Raw genomic sequence first — 17,594 nt, 5'->3', positions numbered from 1 at the left:
AGCAAGACTCCGTCTCAAAAAAAAAAAAATTTGCCAGCACAGTGATCCCAATTACTTGGGAGGCTGAGGCAGGAGGATAGGTTGAATCTGGGAAGTTGAGGCTGCAGTGAGCCATGATTATGCCATTGCACTCCAGCCTGGGCAACAGAGCAAAACCCTGTCAAAAAAAAAAAAAAAAAAAAAAAAAAAAAAAAAAAAATCTAGACCCACCCAAAGTAATCTAAGGTGAAAATATCAACATAGTGGTTACCTAGGGGGCTGGAGCCAATAACAGGGAAATTTCTAGTGAGACAGTAAAGTTCTCTATTTTGACAGTATATAAATTATATAAGGTTAACTGCTGTCAAAAATGTACAATTAAGGCCAGGTGCAGTGGCTCACGCCTGTAATCCCAGCACTTTGGGAGGCTGAGGCCAGCAGATCACGAGGTAAGGAGATCGAGACCATCCTGGTCAACATGGTGAAACTCTGTCTCTACTATAAATACAAAACAAATTAGCCGGGCGTGGTGGCATGCACTTGTAGTCCAAGCTACTCAGGAGGCTGAGGCAGGAGAATCGCTTGAACCCAGCAGGTGGAGGCAGCAGTGAGCCGAGATTGCGCCCCTGCACTCCAGCCTGGGCAACAGCATGAGACTCTGTCTCAAACAAAACAAAACAAAAAAAAGTACAATTAAGATTTGTCTTTTGACATATGTAAATTTTCCCTTAAGAAAAAACACTCAAAACTCACATAGGCACCAAGAGATAAAATTTTAGTAATATAAATTTGAGTTTCCTACCTGAATGGATTACCCCAAAGCCTTCATGGTTCTATTACTTCTTGCCATCTAGGCAAAGGCAGCTAGCTATGTGCCAAGCTGATGATATCCCCATGTACTTCTACATTTCATTCCGCACCAAACTGAATAATCACAAATCTCCCAAAATAAGAACATAAGGCTCATTTTAGACAACTACAGAAATCTAAATTATCTAGAATATATTTACTGCTCACCACCTGTCATTTTCCCAGGTCAGAGACAGCAGTGTAGACAAGGGAAATTCCATTATACTGAAGGCCCCATGATAACATGCAGAATTAAAATTCTACCTCTGGGTATTTACTGAAACATGTACAAAGAGATGTACACAAACATGTGCAGAGTATTCCTTGTAGCATTGTTTGCTACAGAAAAAAACACCTAGAAATCTCCATTTCTAATTTCACTATTAGGTCAATCAAATAAACTATGGCCTGTCCTAACTATGAAAACACAGCAGTTATAAAGAATGAGGTAGACTTATATATATTGACATGAACAGATCTCCAAAACAAACTGTTAAGTGAAAAAATGTAAGCCACAATTATAATATACATAGTGTAATTTCATTCACATGTGTATAATAGACATAGTATAATTTCAGCATGTACCACACATGCTGGCCAGGTACAGTGGTTCACACCTATAATCCCAGCACTTTGGGAGGTCAAGGTGGGAGAATCCCTTGAGTCCAGGAGTTTGAGACCAGCCTGGGCAATATAGGGAAACTCTGTCTCTACAAAAATACAAAAGTTAGCCAAGCATGGCGGCACATGTCTATAGTTCTAGCTACGTGGAAGGAACATTTGGGTCCAGGAGTTGGAGGCTGCAGTGAGTCACGATCACACCACTGTACTCCAGACTGGGCGACAGAGTGCAACTGTCTCAAAAAAAGAAATAACCAATGGTTTTAAAACTAACACAACACTGATTCCAATCTCTGGACTATTCACGTTATAAAGATTTAACTTCATATAGTTTGGATATGTGTCCCCTCTAAATCTCATGTTGAATTGTAATCCCCAATGTTGGAGGTGGGGCCTGGTGGGGAGGTGACTGAATCATGGGAGGGATTTCTCATGAACAGTTTAGCACCGTCCTCTTGGTGCTGTTCTCCCAAGAGTGAGTTTTCGTGAGATCTGGTTGTTTAAAAGTGTGGCACCTCCTCCTCATCTCTTGTTCCTGCTCTCACCATGTGATGTGCCTGCTTCCCTTTCCCCTTCAGCCATGACTGTAAGCTTCCTGAGGTCCTCACCTGAAGCTGAGCAAATGTTTATGCCATGTTTGTACAGCTCTGCAGAACTGTGAGCCAATTAAACCTCTTTTCTTTATAAATTATCCAGCCTCAGGTATTTCTTTATAGCAATGCAAGAACAGTCTTAACACTTAGTTTTAAAATAGAATCCTGCAAGAGATCAAGACTTCAAGTTTGTGTGTGTGTGTGTGGTTTTTTTTTTTTTTTTTTTGAGATGGAGTTTTGCTCATTGCCCAGGCTGGAGTGCAATGGCACGATCTCGGCTCACTGCAACTTCCGCTTTCTGGGTTCAAGCAATTCCCCTGCCTCAGCCTCCTGAGTAGCTAGGATTATAGGCATGAGTTACCATGCCCAGCTAATTTTTGTATTTTTAGTAGAGAAAAGACTTCAAGTTTTCTAAAAAGCAAGAAACTGAAAGAACAACCCCTCTTCATGGAAATACGTAGGTCTTCCATACGAGAGCTTTATTATTTCCAGACAGAAAAGGAACTGGAACTATCTGCACCCCTCTGCTTGAGATATACTCATGGCTCAGTAATTTATACGAAGGACAGCATTCAATTAAAAGAACCTCACACATATCTATAGTTACCTATGTGCTTTCATACACATTACTTCATTTTATCCTAATGACTCAGGGAGGAAAAATAACCCTGAAGAATGTAAAAAAGTCACTGCTAAAGACACTTCTAATGCTCATCCACATCCCAGTTTCATCTATCCCTGTGACTTAGGAGAATTACACTTTCCCGACCTGTTCTGTAGCTGGACAGAGGCATTAGGACTAGTTTTGCCTAATGAGATTTGGGTAAGGTCATAATTTCTGAGACAAAGCATTTATTTACTGAGCATGATCCGCCAGTTCTATTCTGCTCTTGCTGTGGTGAACCTTGAAAGCATTACACTAAGCTTGTGGAAACATAAGATGGTGTGAAAAAACTACCTGGAGCAGAACCCTCTACTTATCACCCCACTCATCTGAATTGGTCACACAGTCTGAGTAATAAATATACCTTGGTACTTAAAGTCTTTGTGATTGTAGTGTTATCATTTTTAGCATAATCTCAAGTGTCATGACCAACAGAATCAGAGCTAAAACATCCCAACAGAAAGAAATGATAAATGTTCAAGGTGATGGATATCCTAGTTACCTTGATTTGATCATTACACCTTATGTGCATGTATCAAAATATTACATATACCCCATAAATACATACAATTATTATATACCAATACAAACCAGCATTAAAGCAAAAAAAAAAAAAAAGGCCTAAGCAAAATTATTTAATAGTTAATAAAGCATCATAAAATACTACCTAGAAACAAAAACACTCCTGATGGTAGCATAAGCCACCCCCGCCCCCAATGCTGACTTCTGGTTATCTATAACATTCATGCAATACGTTTTTAAATGTTAAAAAAGAACGTTCTCAATTTAACTACACTAAAAAAAACAGGGGACAAAATCTCACTTCTCCGTATCTTAAAAGTATTAAGCTAAAAACCTAACTCATGAAAGTATGATTTCATATTCTACTCATGTTTTATTTTTCTTAATGGTTATAAAAAATGTCAAAATATACAATTATAAAAATCAACACTAAGATTTTTGCCCACTAAGATTTTTTACACTCTAAAACCATTTCTATTTAATAATGAATAATGAGATAAGTTTGACCACTCTTTTCCTAATAGAGTACATAAAAAGTAGCTTACTGCCTACGAACACCGAGATGGCTTTTTTCTGACACCATGGAGACTTCAGAAAAATAATTTGTGACCAATACAATTTTAGAAACTATGAACAAATAACTCCCATGGCAAAACTAATCCATGCCCTTCACAAATCCTTTTCCCAAGTACTATATATAAAAGATCCTTTAATAACATTTTTTTTCTCATTAAAGAAACCTTCCACATTATGGATATCAGTCACCTTTATCCTGAAGGGTCTAGTTTAGAAACCTTCCCAGAATTCCAATAACCATATTTCATCTTTCCAAATAACAGACTCCGTGTCATTTTACCAGAGCGCTGGGTTTCATGGAAACACCTACTTTTAAAATGAGATATTCATCCCCAGCACCCAGTATGGCCATTTACTCTGAGTTTACTGTGTGCCAAGTATTGTGTAACGTACTACACACAAAGGATCTCACTTACCTTTCCAACAACAATGTAATGAAGAACCTGGCTGGTCTTTGATCTGGTTCCTGGGAGGTAATCTCTAAATCCCTGGCATTACTCATGTGATTAGAGTGTCTCTGATATTTGTGGGACCCCCTACAAATAATAAAAACTATACATCCTAGAACAAGACTTACTTTGGATGTGCCCTATCAAAACAGGAGGGAGGCCAGGCGCAGTGGCTCATGCCTTTAATCCCAGCACTTTGAGAGGCTGCAGCAGGTGGATCACTTGAGGTCAGGAATTCAAGACCAGCCTGGCCAATGTGGTGAAACCCCATCCCTACTAAAAATAGACAGATTAGCCAGTGTGCGCCTGTAGTCCCACTTACTCAGGAGGCTAAGGCAGGAGAATTGCTTGAACCCGGGAGGCAGAGGTTTCAGTAACCCAAGATCATGCCACTACAACCCAGCCTGGGCTATGGGGTGAGACTCCATCTCAAAAAAAAAAAAAAAGAGGAGGGAAAGGCCACTGTGGCCCAGTACTGAACACAAAATCCAAATGGGTAAAGGGGGACAATTACGTAGAGAATTGGGCAGCAGCAGAATGGCTGTATACAGGAGAATAATTAAATAAGCAAATACTTACAGGAAAATGAGAATCAGGTTTTCTCTTGTCAGAGAAGGAAATTAAAAATATGCAAAGGAAGAAAACTAGAAAGAACCTTAGATGAGAACTGGAGAGATCACCACAGATGTATGGTTTTCAGTATCTATTTCAATACATTTATACAGATAGGTATAAAATACAGCTCCACTGAGACAGCCTGAGAGTTATGACACCAACAGCGACAAGCACACATACCATCTTATTTGTCAACACCATTTTCCACTAAAAAGAACCAGGATCCTTGGCAAAATGGTTGATTTCAGGGTTGGGGCAGGGGAAAACTCAAGATGTGCCTGGGACATCTTGTTGTACCAGGAAGAAAAGGAAAAATAGAAGGGAAAAGGGAAGGGAAAGAAAGGAAAAGGAAAGGAAAAGAAAAAGAGCTCGAAGGATGATAGAGATATGAAAAAGAACAAAGATAGCTCGAAGGGGCTCCTACTGGCCAAATCTAGGACAATTTGAGCATAATAATGAGACCCCACAAATACTGATATAAATAAATTGAAAGTTTGATAATTAAGAGGATACTTAATAGTCTCAAAGTACTTCCCAATAACATACTCATTGATCACATAGGCGAAAAGAGTAGCATTACAGTGGAGAAGTCTTGCAGACATTCCTTTAATCAAGTGATCAATATCACCAGTTATAGAACTAATCAAAATCATATATACCACCTGACAGGGTTAAAACACAGGCATCTGTGGTACTCTCGTCACAGATGGAACTTGAATCTAATTATGAAAACCAGACAAACCCAAACTGAGGGGACATTAACAAAATAACTGGTCTGTAATCTTCAAAAGTGTCAAGATCATGACAGATAAACTGAGGAAACGTTCCAGACTGAAGATTAAAAGATAAGATACACAAATGAATAATTTGGAACTAGATCCTACGAATACAAAGAACATTATTGAACAATGGGGTCTCAATTTCCTATCTGTAAGTCATGAGGTTCAACTAGGTCTACTGCTCCAAACATCAACAGAATATTCAAAGTGGTTTCTGTAACAGCAAACAAAAAACTAGGTCTAACATAATTTTTCAATATATACACTGTTCTCTACTGATATTCTAAATACGCTGATAAAGAAAAACTACCATAGATACCCTGAGGCCTTCACCAAAATTAGCTTATTAAATTTAAATTTTACAGGAAAAAGTTAAATGATGTCTCCATCAACAACACATCTACACAAAAGAATATTATCTAGCTATATAAGCTGATATGGAAAGACGTTAAGCTATTGTTAAATACAGAAGAGAAAACTGAGCTCAGTATATGTAACATATTCCCATCTGTATTTATGTGTGTATGTATGCAGGTTCAAAATTGCTATATATCTTGGCCTATATACACATAGAAAATTTCTGAAAGAGGCCGGGTGCAGTGGCTCACACCTATGATCCAGCACTTTGGGAGGCCAAGGGAGGTGGATCATCTGAGGTCAGGAGTTTGAGACCAGCCTGGCCAACATGGTGAAACCCCGTCTCTACTAAAAATACAAAAATTAGTTGGGCGTCACGGTGGGCGCCTGTAATCCCAGCTAGTCAGGAGGCTGAGGCAGGAGGATCACTTGAACCTGGCAGGTGGAGGTTGCAGTGAGCCAAGATCGCACCATTGCATTCCAGCCTGGGCGACCGGGTGAGGCTCCATCTCAAAAAAAAAAAAAAAATTTCTGAAAGGATATATGAGAAAATGTTAACAATTATGAATTCTGGAAAACAAGATAGTCAAAAAGAGGACAAGGCACTTTATTCTCTATCTTCTACCCTTGTATACTCAATTTTCACCAAGAAATTTAAAAAATAATAGTCTTCCTAATAGCAGTAAGTACGTATAGCACCCAGATCTTGGTTTCTAACTACCATTCCCAAATGAAAGAAAAATCCTTAAAGAAATGGCTGATTCTACATATAGGTCAGAGCAAGTACAAAGTGAGCTGGGAGCATCTTGTTGTGTCAGAAAGGAAAAAAGCACCCACAAACTAAAGAAGGCATGTGAAAAAGACAAAGAAGCTGGAGTGACGGGGCTCTCACTAGCCAAACCTAGGGCAATTTGAACATCAGAATTACTGTTAACTAAAAAATATCAAGAAAAGCAAGAAAGTGATTATTGCAAGAGTCACGATGTCAGTTAATTACGGGGGAAGGAAGAAAGCACACAGTAGGCTTCTAGAATGCTGGTGACAATATTTTTTGATCAAGAATAATTACAAGAATATTTGTTTTAATTATGTATTAAACAGCATGTATTTGTAATACGGATTTTTAAGCAGATACGGTATTTCATAATTTTTAAACAAAAATTTTAAGGTTTCAGGGGAAAAAAAAGAGGTCAAATAAAACAAGAGCCTCCTAGAAAGAAAATTAAAATATTTTACCTGCAAGAGTATGTAGGCTCTCCTACTTTAAAAACACGACCACAAAGATGAGAAGGTTTGTTTGCTTGCTCAAGCTTTGGAAATCCAAATGCAGGATCTTCACCACAAAGGTACCATTCCATTGGTCCCAACAAAACATGCTGTGCCAGCATGTCTTCCTTCTGTGGCAAAGGGTTGGGACCCCTGCAGTAGATTTTGGGTACATAGTGGGCTAAATGCTGGTACACTTCTCTAGTGAGGTCAGTTGCTTGGAGCCATTTCTTTAAAAGAAGAAAAAAGAAGAAGTGGTTTGAAACACCAACAAACTAATTTGAACAAATTCACCCTACTTTCTTTTAAGTACAAAAATAATGGCAAAAGCATGTTAAAATATTTTGTTTACAACACTCACCACCATACATTAGAAATTTAGCCTATTAAAATGCCAAGTATTTTTAAATGCTACTTTTAAGTGTAAGCAAAATTAAAATGAAACTAGCCCCCCTTGTTCCCTGCAAAATGACTCTTGAAGCAACCTTCTCTAGGCAGTACCAGAAAATAATTACAAGAAATCATTATATAAGACATGAACCATTGAGCTCATCTGACATCCTTCCTAATGCTTTGCTCAAATGTCATTCTCATTGTGATACGAATTCTGCCAGTTTGTCCATAGGAAGAGTGTACAGTGAACATGAACAGCCAATATGTACTGTGAACATGAATAGCTAATACACTACATTTCTTAATGATTGATAAACCAGTTTATATACCAGTCTCTTATGAATAAGTCAATCCACAAGAGACTGTTGTACCAACTACGCCTTCTTTCTCTGATCAACCTCCCTCTATAAGGCCTTTTCCATTTGCTCTCCCCACTAAAAACAAATTTTAAAGCATGATCATACTTAGATCTCATAGGCACCAACTTAATAACTGAATGATCTCCCCCGCATCCTCCACCAAAATTTGTTATTTTCCCCATTTCCCTATTTTAGCTTTGCTTCCTTTTCAGATTTTTCGGTGTGGATACCCAGGTTTTGTATTTAAAAAACATACGAAAAGAAGCCAGGTGCAGTGGCTTATGCCAGTAATCCCAGCACTTTGGGAGGTCAAGCCAAACGCATCACCTGAGGTCTGGGGTTCAAGCCCAGTCTGGCCAACACGGTGAAATCCCATCTCTACTAAAAATACAAAAATTAGCCGGGCGTGCTGGCGCATGCCAGTAATCCCAGCTACTCAAAAGGCTGAGGCAGGAGAAATCGCTTAAACCCAGGAGGCAGAGGTTGTAGTGAACCAAGATCCAGCCTGGGCGACAGAGCAAGAGTCTGTCTCAAAGGGAAAAAAAAAGACTCACTTCTGCTAGAATGCAGTTAACTGAACCGTGAACAAAACCACAGATGGAGGGGAGGAGGAAGGGGGAAGTGAGTTGTAAAACTACCTATTGGGTACTATGCGCACTACCTGAGTACAATATACTCATGTAACAAACTTGCACATGTGTTCCTTAAATCTAAAGTAAAAGCTGAAATTTTAAAAAACCTTCAGTGTTTACCTATGGATTATCACCTAAATTCCAGTTACATTTTTATTAAAAAAAAAAAAAAAAGGCCGGGCGCGGTGGCTCACGCCTGTAATCCCAGCACTTTGGGAGGCCGAGGCGGGCGGATCACAAGGTCAGGAGATCGAGAACACGGTGAAACCCCGTCTCTACTAAAAATACAAAAAATTAGCCGGGCGCGGTGGCGGGCGCCTGTAGTCCCAGCTACTCAGGAGGCTGAGGCAGGAGAATGGCGTAAACCCAGGAGGCGGAGCTTGCAGTGAGCCGAGATCGCGCCACTGCACTCCAGCCTGGGCGACAGAGCGAGACTCCGTCTCAAAAAAAAAAAAAAAAAAAAAAAAAAAAAAAGAGTATGTTCAAGTGATATCTAACATTATAAGAAGTCAATATAAGGTCTTCATTTTAGCTATTTTATTTACTTGTATATTCTTCAGACCACTCCTTCTAAAAATAACATACAGAGAGAGATTTTAAATATGCATGAGGTGACGTATATTAACTTTCTAGTCAATTTCATGTTTTCAGAGAACTTTTACTAAATATGTAAAAATTTTGTTCATAAGTTAAGGGACTAGATAGAAGCTTATAACCAAAAACAGTGAGAGTTTTCACACTTAAGGTGAAACTACACTATTTTCCAAACATTACTAACATTGTTGTGTTTACATTATGCAAGTAGGAAAGAGACCAAATTACTTTCAAAACCATAGCATTTCTTCCCTGGTGGTCAAGTGGTTAGGGGACAAAAAAAAAAAGCAGCAGCATTTCTTAGGAGACAATCCTATGGGTTTTAAGTATTCTCTCCCTTCAGAGTGATTCAATCAAAAGTTTATATATACATACACATCCTTAGTAATTATAAAGAGGACAAGTTTAAAAAAAAGAAGAAAAAGCAGAGTCCTCAACAAGCATACTAGAATCTTATTCTTTGAGTTAAAATACATCTTTTTTGGCCTCATTCAAAGCTAAATGTCTCATTTTTCACCTGTTGTCAGCAAACCAAAACAAGAATGAAGGGAGTCAAATTATCCTAAGCAACTTTTTTTGAGTCTGGCGCTATTGCCCAGACTGGAGTGCAGCGGTGCGATCTTAGCTCATTGCAACCTCTGCCTCCCGGGTTCAAGTGATTCTCCTGCCTAAACCTCCTGAGTAGCTGGGATTACAAGCGTGCACCACCACACCCGGCTAATTTTTATATTTTTAGTACAGACAAGGTTTCACCATGTTGGCCAGGCTTGTCTCAAACTCCTGACCTCAGGTGATTCGCCCGCCTCGGCCTCCCAAAGGTGCTGGGATTCAATTTACTCTTTATGAACAAAAAAATTAAGCAATAAGACCAAAATAATTCACCTCCATGATCCTAGAAAGTTAAGTGCTTCAGACTATTTTAATTTACAACATATTGAAAGATTTTACTTAAAAACCAGTTTTTTTCTTATATTTTATGTTCCCACTCCTGTAAAACTTCAGTGTTGCAGAATTTTAATACAAGAATGAAAGATTTCTTTAGAAGGGAAGCTTTCTAAAAAAATTATGTAGTCTAGTGACTGTAACAAGAGAGCAAATTTGTTCACAGATTTCTTCAACAAAAATTCAGACGCTAGTATCAGCATCTGGTTAAGAAAAAAAAAAAAAAAAATCGGCTGGGCCCAGTGGCTCATGCCTGTAATTCCAGCACTTTGGGAGGCCAAGGCGGGTGGCTCATTTGAGTTCAGAGGTTCGAGACCAGCTTGGGCAATATGGCAAAACCCCATCTCTACTAAAAATAAAAGAAAATTAGCTGGGCATGGTGGTGCACGCCGGTAGTCTCAGCTACTCAGGAGGCTGAGGTGGATCACCTGAGCCACAGAGGTTGAGGCTTCAGTGAGGCATGATCATGCCACTGCACTTCAGCCTGGGTGACAGAGTGAGATCCTGTCTCAAAAAACAAACAACAACAACAAAAAACTACTCACTTTACATAAAAATATTAGTAAAACAAGCAAGTATTTCACTCTTTATTACATGTTATTATAAATAACAAGATTTAAAAGTCTGGTTCAAGAAAGGCATGCATATGCTCCCCATTTTTAAAATCTTTACTACTGCTGGGCACGGTGGCTCACGCCTGTAATCCCAGCACTTTGGGAGGTCAAGGTGGGCAGATCACTTGAGGCCAGGAGTTTGAGACCAGCATGGCCAACATGGTGAAACCCCATCTCTACTAAAAATACAAAAATTAACCAAGAGTGGTGGTGTGTGCCTGTAATCCCAGCTACTCGGGAGGTTGAGGCAGAAGAATCGCTTGAACTCAGGAGGCGGAGGTTGCAGTGAGCCTAGATTGCACCACTGCACTCCAGCCTGGATGACAGAGTGAGACTCCGTCTCAAAAATGAAAACTTTACTACCATTATATGAAAAATTCACAATTACCTAAAAGATTTGGGCTCTATTACAGGCACCTTAACCTGATTAAACATATACACTTAATATAAAAAGCAAGAAAAATTTATGACTGTCTTTCAGAAGTAGCTCACATATTTCCCCAAAGAATAAAATCTATAGCTTTTCATATTAGTTCTCACTAACACATGCTAACTGCAACTGTTTCTTCAACATGAAAAATTGAGATTTCCAGTTTGGTTTGCATTTTAATTTGTCTTTATTTCAGACACTTGTAGCTGTCACGCCCATGTGGCACAAGAGAGTAATAAGCATTCACTACCTTATTAGAAGTCCCTCTTAAGGGAAGTAAAGAAACTGTCAACTCATCCCTCTAAAGTAAACATGTTATGACAATGTTTCCAGGAGCTTTCCCTCTATTGAATGCTAAATTTAAGGCTTGGGATAGAGTGTAAGTACAATAAAATAAAAATGAAATGAAAAATGAAAGAATTCCTAGAGGTTAGCCTTTTATTACAGTCTCTATTACTCTATACCCAATTAAAATTGTATCCTTTAACCACTTATGGTTTTGCTTTCAAACAAGGATAAGCAACAAGTAAGTTAATCATGAAACAACTAGTGCTCATAATCATAAAAACACTAGTGCTCAATTGGGAGTTTTGGGGAATATATTGAGAAAAAATTTAAACAAATTATATTAAGAGGCCTACAAATGAAGGAGAGTATTTACAAATAAAAATAGAAATTTAATAGGTCAAAAGACTAATTGAAAATGGGCAAAGAAGACATAAAAATGGCCAATAAGCTCATAAAAAGATGTTCAACATGACTCATGAGGGAAATGCAAATCAAAACCACAATGAGAAGGCACAACACCCAAAAGAATGGCTGTAATCAAAGCACAGGCAAAAACAAGTGTTGACAAGGATGTGGAGAAACTGCAACTCTCATGCACTACTGGTGGGAATGTAAAACAATGCAACGGCTTTGGAAAAATCCGGCAGTTCCTCAAAATAGTTAACATATAACCCACCAATTTCACTTCTAGATATATATATACACACACACGTACATACATATACATATATATATACACACACACACACCCCCAAGAGAAACAAAACCATAGGTCCCCACAAAAATTCGTAAAAGAATGTTCACAGCAACATGATTCATAATACCCAAAAAGCAGAAACAACCCAAATATTCACCAACTGATGAACAAATAAAATATGGTTTACCTACACACAGGAATGTCATTTGGCAATAAAAACAATGAATTACTGACACAGGTTGAGCATCCCTAATTTGAAAATGTGAAATCCAAAATGATCCAAAATCTGAAACTTCATGTACCCACATGATGCTCAAAGGTCACGCTCAAAGAAGTACTCATTGAAACACTTGGATTTCGGAGTAAGGATCCTCAACTGGTATAACTGCAAATATTTTAAAATCCAAAAAAATCCAAAATCCAAAACACTCCTGGTGGCAAGAGTAACGATACTCAACCTGAACATGGTACAACATGGATAAATCTTCAAAACATTATCTTAAGAGAAAGAAGTCAGCCACAAATTACAGTATGTTGAATTCCATTTATACGAAATATCCAGAAAAGGCAAATCTACGGAGACAAAAATTAGTAGTTGATTAGGCCTCAGGAGTTTAGGTGCAAATGGGAAATGACTGCCAATAGGTACAGGATTTCTTTTTTGGGGTGATAAAAATGTCCTAAAATTGATCATAGTGATGATTGCACAACTCTGAATATACTAAAAAACTACTGAACTGTACATTATGTGAGTTACATCTCAATAAAACGGTTTAAAAAATGTACAGCAAAAAGATAACTAATACAGACCTAACATCTACAAAACTTAACAAATTCCTATTTATTAAAAAATTGTTTTTGGAGACAGGGTCTCTATCACCCAAGATGGAGTACAGAGGCATGATCATAGCTCACTATAACTTTGAACACCTGGGCTCAAGCGATCCTCCCTGCTTAGCCTTCTCAGTAGCTAAGCCACACCCAGCCTTTTTTTTTTTTTTTTTTTTTTTAGTAGAGACAGGATCTAGCTATGTTGCCCAGGCTGGTCTCAAACTCTTAGACTTAAGCAGTCTTCCCACCTCAGCCTCCCAAATAGCTGGGATTACTGGCATGACCCAGTGCTCCCAACCTGTATTTCTTTTATACTCAGGGGAAAAAGACGGGGTCCCACTTTGTCACTCAGGCTGGAGTGCAGTGGCGTGATCTCGGCTCACTGCAACCTCAGCCTCCTGGGTTCAAGCAACTCTCCTGCCTCAGCTTCCCAAATAGCTGGGATTACAGGGGTGCACCACCATGCCTGGCTAATTTTTGTATTTTTAGTAGAGACAGGGTTTCACCATGTTGGCCAGCATAGTCTCTATCTTTTGACCTCATTATCTGCCCGCCTCAGCCTCCCAAAGTGCTGGGATTACAGGCGTGAGCCACCACACCCGGCATGTTTACTTTTAAAGCCACAATCACCTATTGGAATACACTATAACCATATGTAGTATGGAAAGTAAACCGAGTCAAGAAATGTTGGGAAAGTCATACTTATGGAATAAATTCTAACAAGAGAAGAATGAGAAGAGAGGGCCACTGTAATATCCTAAACCTACAAATACTAAAGAGTCAGCTTAGATGCTTTTCTTTGTGAGCCATACTAGCTGGAATGGATGGGATCACAAAAAGTTCTTCCTCCTTATAACAGGAATAAGAAAAGCGATGTGTAAATGAAATGTGGAAAGGATGACACTAGTGCTCGTTAGGTGATTTTTAAATGGAAGTGATCCTAACAAATTACCAATGACAGAGGTCTGAAGCCTACAATCACTGTTTTCTCTACTTGTTTCTCTTCCCTAAAATGTACTTTCAACCTAAGAGAAAACTTTATTAATTTAAATGTGTGATAAAAAGCTGAAGCCTAAGCTGAAAAAAGTTTTAAATCTTAGGTGTTTTAACTTAATACAGACAGTAAAGTCCTCACAAAGTAAGGCAAGATTAAGGTCATATAATTGAAGGAATTATATTTTAATATTCATTTTCAAGGTAGGAGGATCTCTTGAGACTAGGAGGTCAAGGCTGCAGTGAGCTATGATCATGTCACTGTACTCTAGCCTGGGCAACAGTGTAAGACCCCATCTCTTACCAAAAAAAAAAAAAAAGAGTTTGCATCTTCTCTATTTGAGAGAATTGTGTTGGTCTTCAGACTAAACTTAAAAAAAAAATCTTGCTGTTCAGAAGGCATTTAAAAGTAAACAGGGTAGGCTGGGCACGGTGGCTCACACCTGTAATCCCAGCACTTTGCGAGGCCAAGGTGGACAGACCACCTGAGGTCAGGAGCTCGAGACCATCCTGGCCAACATGGGGAAACCCTGTCTCTACTAAAAATACAAAAATTAGTCAGGCGTGGTGGCGCATGCCTGTAATCCCAGCTGTAATTCGGAAGGCTGAGGCAGGAGAATCACTTGAACCCCAGAGGCAGAGGTTGCAGTGAGCCAAGATCGTGCCATTGCACTCCAGCCTGGCAACAGAGCAAGACTCTGTCTCAAAAAAAAGAAAAAAAAAAGCAAACAGGGTAAAATGTAGCTCAGATTGTGATCTTCACAAACTCAAATGAAGTCCAAATTAATAATTTTTTGTTGCACTTCCCTTGATTTTTCCCTACTGCATCTGCCTGAGAATTTCACTGAACAAGAACTAGGAGCACTGGCCTCCAGCACTACTTTTATAACCAGTTTTCTCAGGAGCCTCTACAAATTGGAGAACCTCCTATCACCTGATAGTTTGCACTTTTAGAATGGGATAACGGAATTTGTATCCTCTATCACTGGGCCAAGACACAAAATTCAGTGACAGAAAAAAAACCACAACAGTACTTTGAGGTAAGCAACAGATATCAATTAGAAGAGGCATGGAGAGCAAACAGCTGTCATTACTATTTAACAGTTTACTTGTAACACTACTTTCATTTTCTTTTTTCAAATCTCTGATAAACGAAAGGCAGAAATTCCTTGAGTTGTGTGCAATATTAAGTAGAAAGTAAATGAAAACAGACCTAGGCTAAACAAGTAAGTAGGTTTAAAAAAACACACCCAAGGCAGGGCGCAGTGGCTCACGCCTGTAATCCCAGCACTTTGGGAGGCCCAAGCCGGTGGATCACCTGAGGTCGGTAGTCCGAGACCACCCTGATCAACATGGAGAAACCCCATCTCTACTAAAAATACAAAATTAGTGGGGCGTGGTGGTGCATGCCTATAATCCCAGCTACTCGAGAGGCTGAGGCAGGAGAATCGCTTGAACCGGGGAGACGGAGGTTGCGGTGAGCCGAGATCGGGCCATTGCACTCCACCCTGGGCATCAAAAGCGAAAGTCCGTCTCAAAAACAAAAACAAACAACAACAACAAAACACACCCAAACAAGCAAAGATTCAGCATTTAACAACGTATTTCTTTAAAGTTTTCACCTCTACTCCTGACATTTCTTTCTACCTGGACTTAATGTCCTCATCAATTCACGCAAAATACTCACTGACCAACAGCTCCACAGTGCCCCCAATCCCAAATTTTGTTCGTAGCATTCAGATTGCTGACTTTTACTCACGGGTCACTTCCCTCCTAGTAGCCTTTTTAACTGGAGGTCTTAGAGGTGGGGCCCAAGCTGTCTTGGTCCATTCATAATCATTCTGGGCAATCTCTTCTAATGGGTGGTCCCTGTCCTTATTGGTGAAAGATGCTGTTAAGTTTATTACTCTACAACTCTGCTATTTACACTAGAATATTCATATTACAGTTTTAATGCAATACTGCGTTTGAATGGTTTTACGTTTGGAGCATAACTGCTCCTACTACACTGTGACCAATTCTCACGTTTAGCTTATACAGTATTCGTTGAAAACTGCTCTATCAACGTTATGTAACATTTGTTCTCCATCCAATTACCCCTAACTCCTAGAAAAAATATTTTTAAAATTTCCCAGCCTCCACGACTACTTTCTCATACTCAGTAAACTTTCCACACATGCATCAACGTTGTCAACTAATCAAACCGGTGCAAAAAAAAAAAAAAAAAAAAAAAATAGGGGGCACTGAAAGGGGTAACGAAGGGTAGTGTCGTTTGCCTTCTTGGTGCCTGTGGCAGTCCCAAAAACAAAGTAGGGGCTTGGTTAGGGTGGCATGTTTAGTCGGAGGAGCACACGGCTCCGCTTATCTCAGGAAAAACAATCAACTAGATAAAGTAGGGCGATTATACCAAAAACACAAGAAGCGTCTCCTCTCCTCTTCCAAGAGCTGATACATATAAAGGGCAAAGGCCCATGTGTTGGGAGACTTCATGGGCGGCTAGGAGAAAGGAGGTATGATGGAAGAGCCGTGCGCTCTCCTGGGCAGAAAGGGAAAGTAAACGTAGTTAGTGCACAGCGCAGCTCTGGGAGCTGTTGAAAATGGAAAGAGAGGGGCAGGATCGGTGGCCTCCCCGGGCTGTTACCCCACAAGGCGAGGGCCGGCACAGCTGTTTCCCCAAGTCTGGGTCGGGCTGCTCCAGGGCGTCCAGGAGTCGGTTCCTCCCCGCGGGCGCGGCCTGCGAGGGGCGGACGTACCCGCCCGGGTCCCGGCACTCACCCCCGCAATCTCCTCGGCCGAACATTCCAGCAAACTCCGGTCGATGGCCTGCACCTCTGGCTCCAGCTCCGACGCCATCTTCTCTCCTCCTCCTCCCCTGCGCTACCGCCGCCCGGGGAGCTGCAGCCTCACCTCGGCCCCGGCGGCCTCGACTGCCACCCCTGCCCCAGGCAATCAGTCCCGGAGCCGTCCAAGTGGCTGCAGGTGGAGCAAGAGAGGGAGAGAAGGGTGACGTGAACCGGAAAGGAAGGACAGCGGCCTCCTGCGCTCCCTCCCAAGCTTAGCGCCCAAGAGTCAAGTCACTGGCTCGTCCCTGACCCAGGGAAGGACACAGAAAACCCCAGGCCTGACACTCTGGCTAGCCACTACCGCGTCCGGCACCGGGAAAGGGGCGATAACACCCAGGAGGCGAAGCAGGGCGTTCTGGGTACTGTAGTCGTCCCAGCAAAGCCGGGAGAGAGGTGGCGCCCTGATACGGGGCCCCTCGAATGCATTGTGGGAGTTGTAGTCCATTCCCAAGGGGCGCGGCTTAAATGGCAGATAGGCGGGCGGGGCTTTTCTGCCCAACGAGAATCATGGGAAGAGAGTCGTGGAAAGTAGGGACCCCTGGAAAAAAGCCAAAGAGCAAGACACTGTGGGAACTGTAGTTTTATTCCCCGAATCTCGTTTGTTCATTTTTGTATCCCCAGCTTCAAGAACACTGCCTGGCACGTGGTAGACCCCCAAGGACTTGCCAGTCTGGCATAGGGTAGGCACTCAAATACTTGTCAAAGGAA

At 40.5% G+C, this 17,594-nt stretch overlaps 1 protein-coding gene across 7 annotated transcripts in view; it reads right to left on the bottom strand.

The window, feature by feature from the left end:
• Window positions 1-17,258, bottom strand: part of UBR2 (ubiquitin protein ligase E3 component n-recognin 2) — a 129,177-nt gene extending 111,919 nt beyond the window's left edge. For 4 of the 7 annotated variants that reach the window (XM_050786885.1, XM_050786887.1, XM_050786889.1 and 1 more), the window contains exons 1-2: window positions 16,819-17,256; window positions 7,241-7,500 (exon numbers count right to left, since the gene is read on the bottom strand). In XM_050786885.1, coding sequence (XP_050642842.1) covers window positions 7,241-7,500; window positions 16,819-16,896 — 338 coding nt within the window. In that variant the 5' untranslated portion in view covers window positions 16,897-17,256. Of the gene's footprint in view, window positions 1-7,240; window positions 7,501-16,818 lie in introns of all 7 variants that reach the window. The other 3 variants (XR_007724873.1, XM_050786884.1, XM_050786891.1) reach the window with 2 other exon arrangements.
• Between the last annotated feature and the right edge of the window lie 336 nt (window positions 17,259-17,594).

The sequence above is a fragment of the Macaca thibetana genome, chromosome 4, assembly GCF_024542745.1.
Source record: "Macaca thibetana thibetana isolate TM-01 chromosome 4, ASM2454274v1, whole genome shotgun sequence".
Taxonomy (NCBI): Eukaryota; Metazoa; Chordata; class Mammalia; order Primates; family Cercopithecidae; genus Macaca; species Macaca thibetana.
Note: the sequence above shows the minus strand (reverse complement) of the source record. Positions and strands in the feature narration are given on the sequence as shown.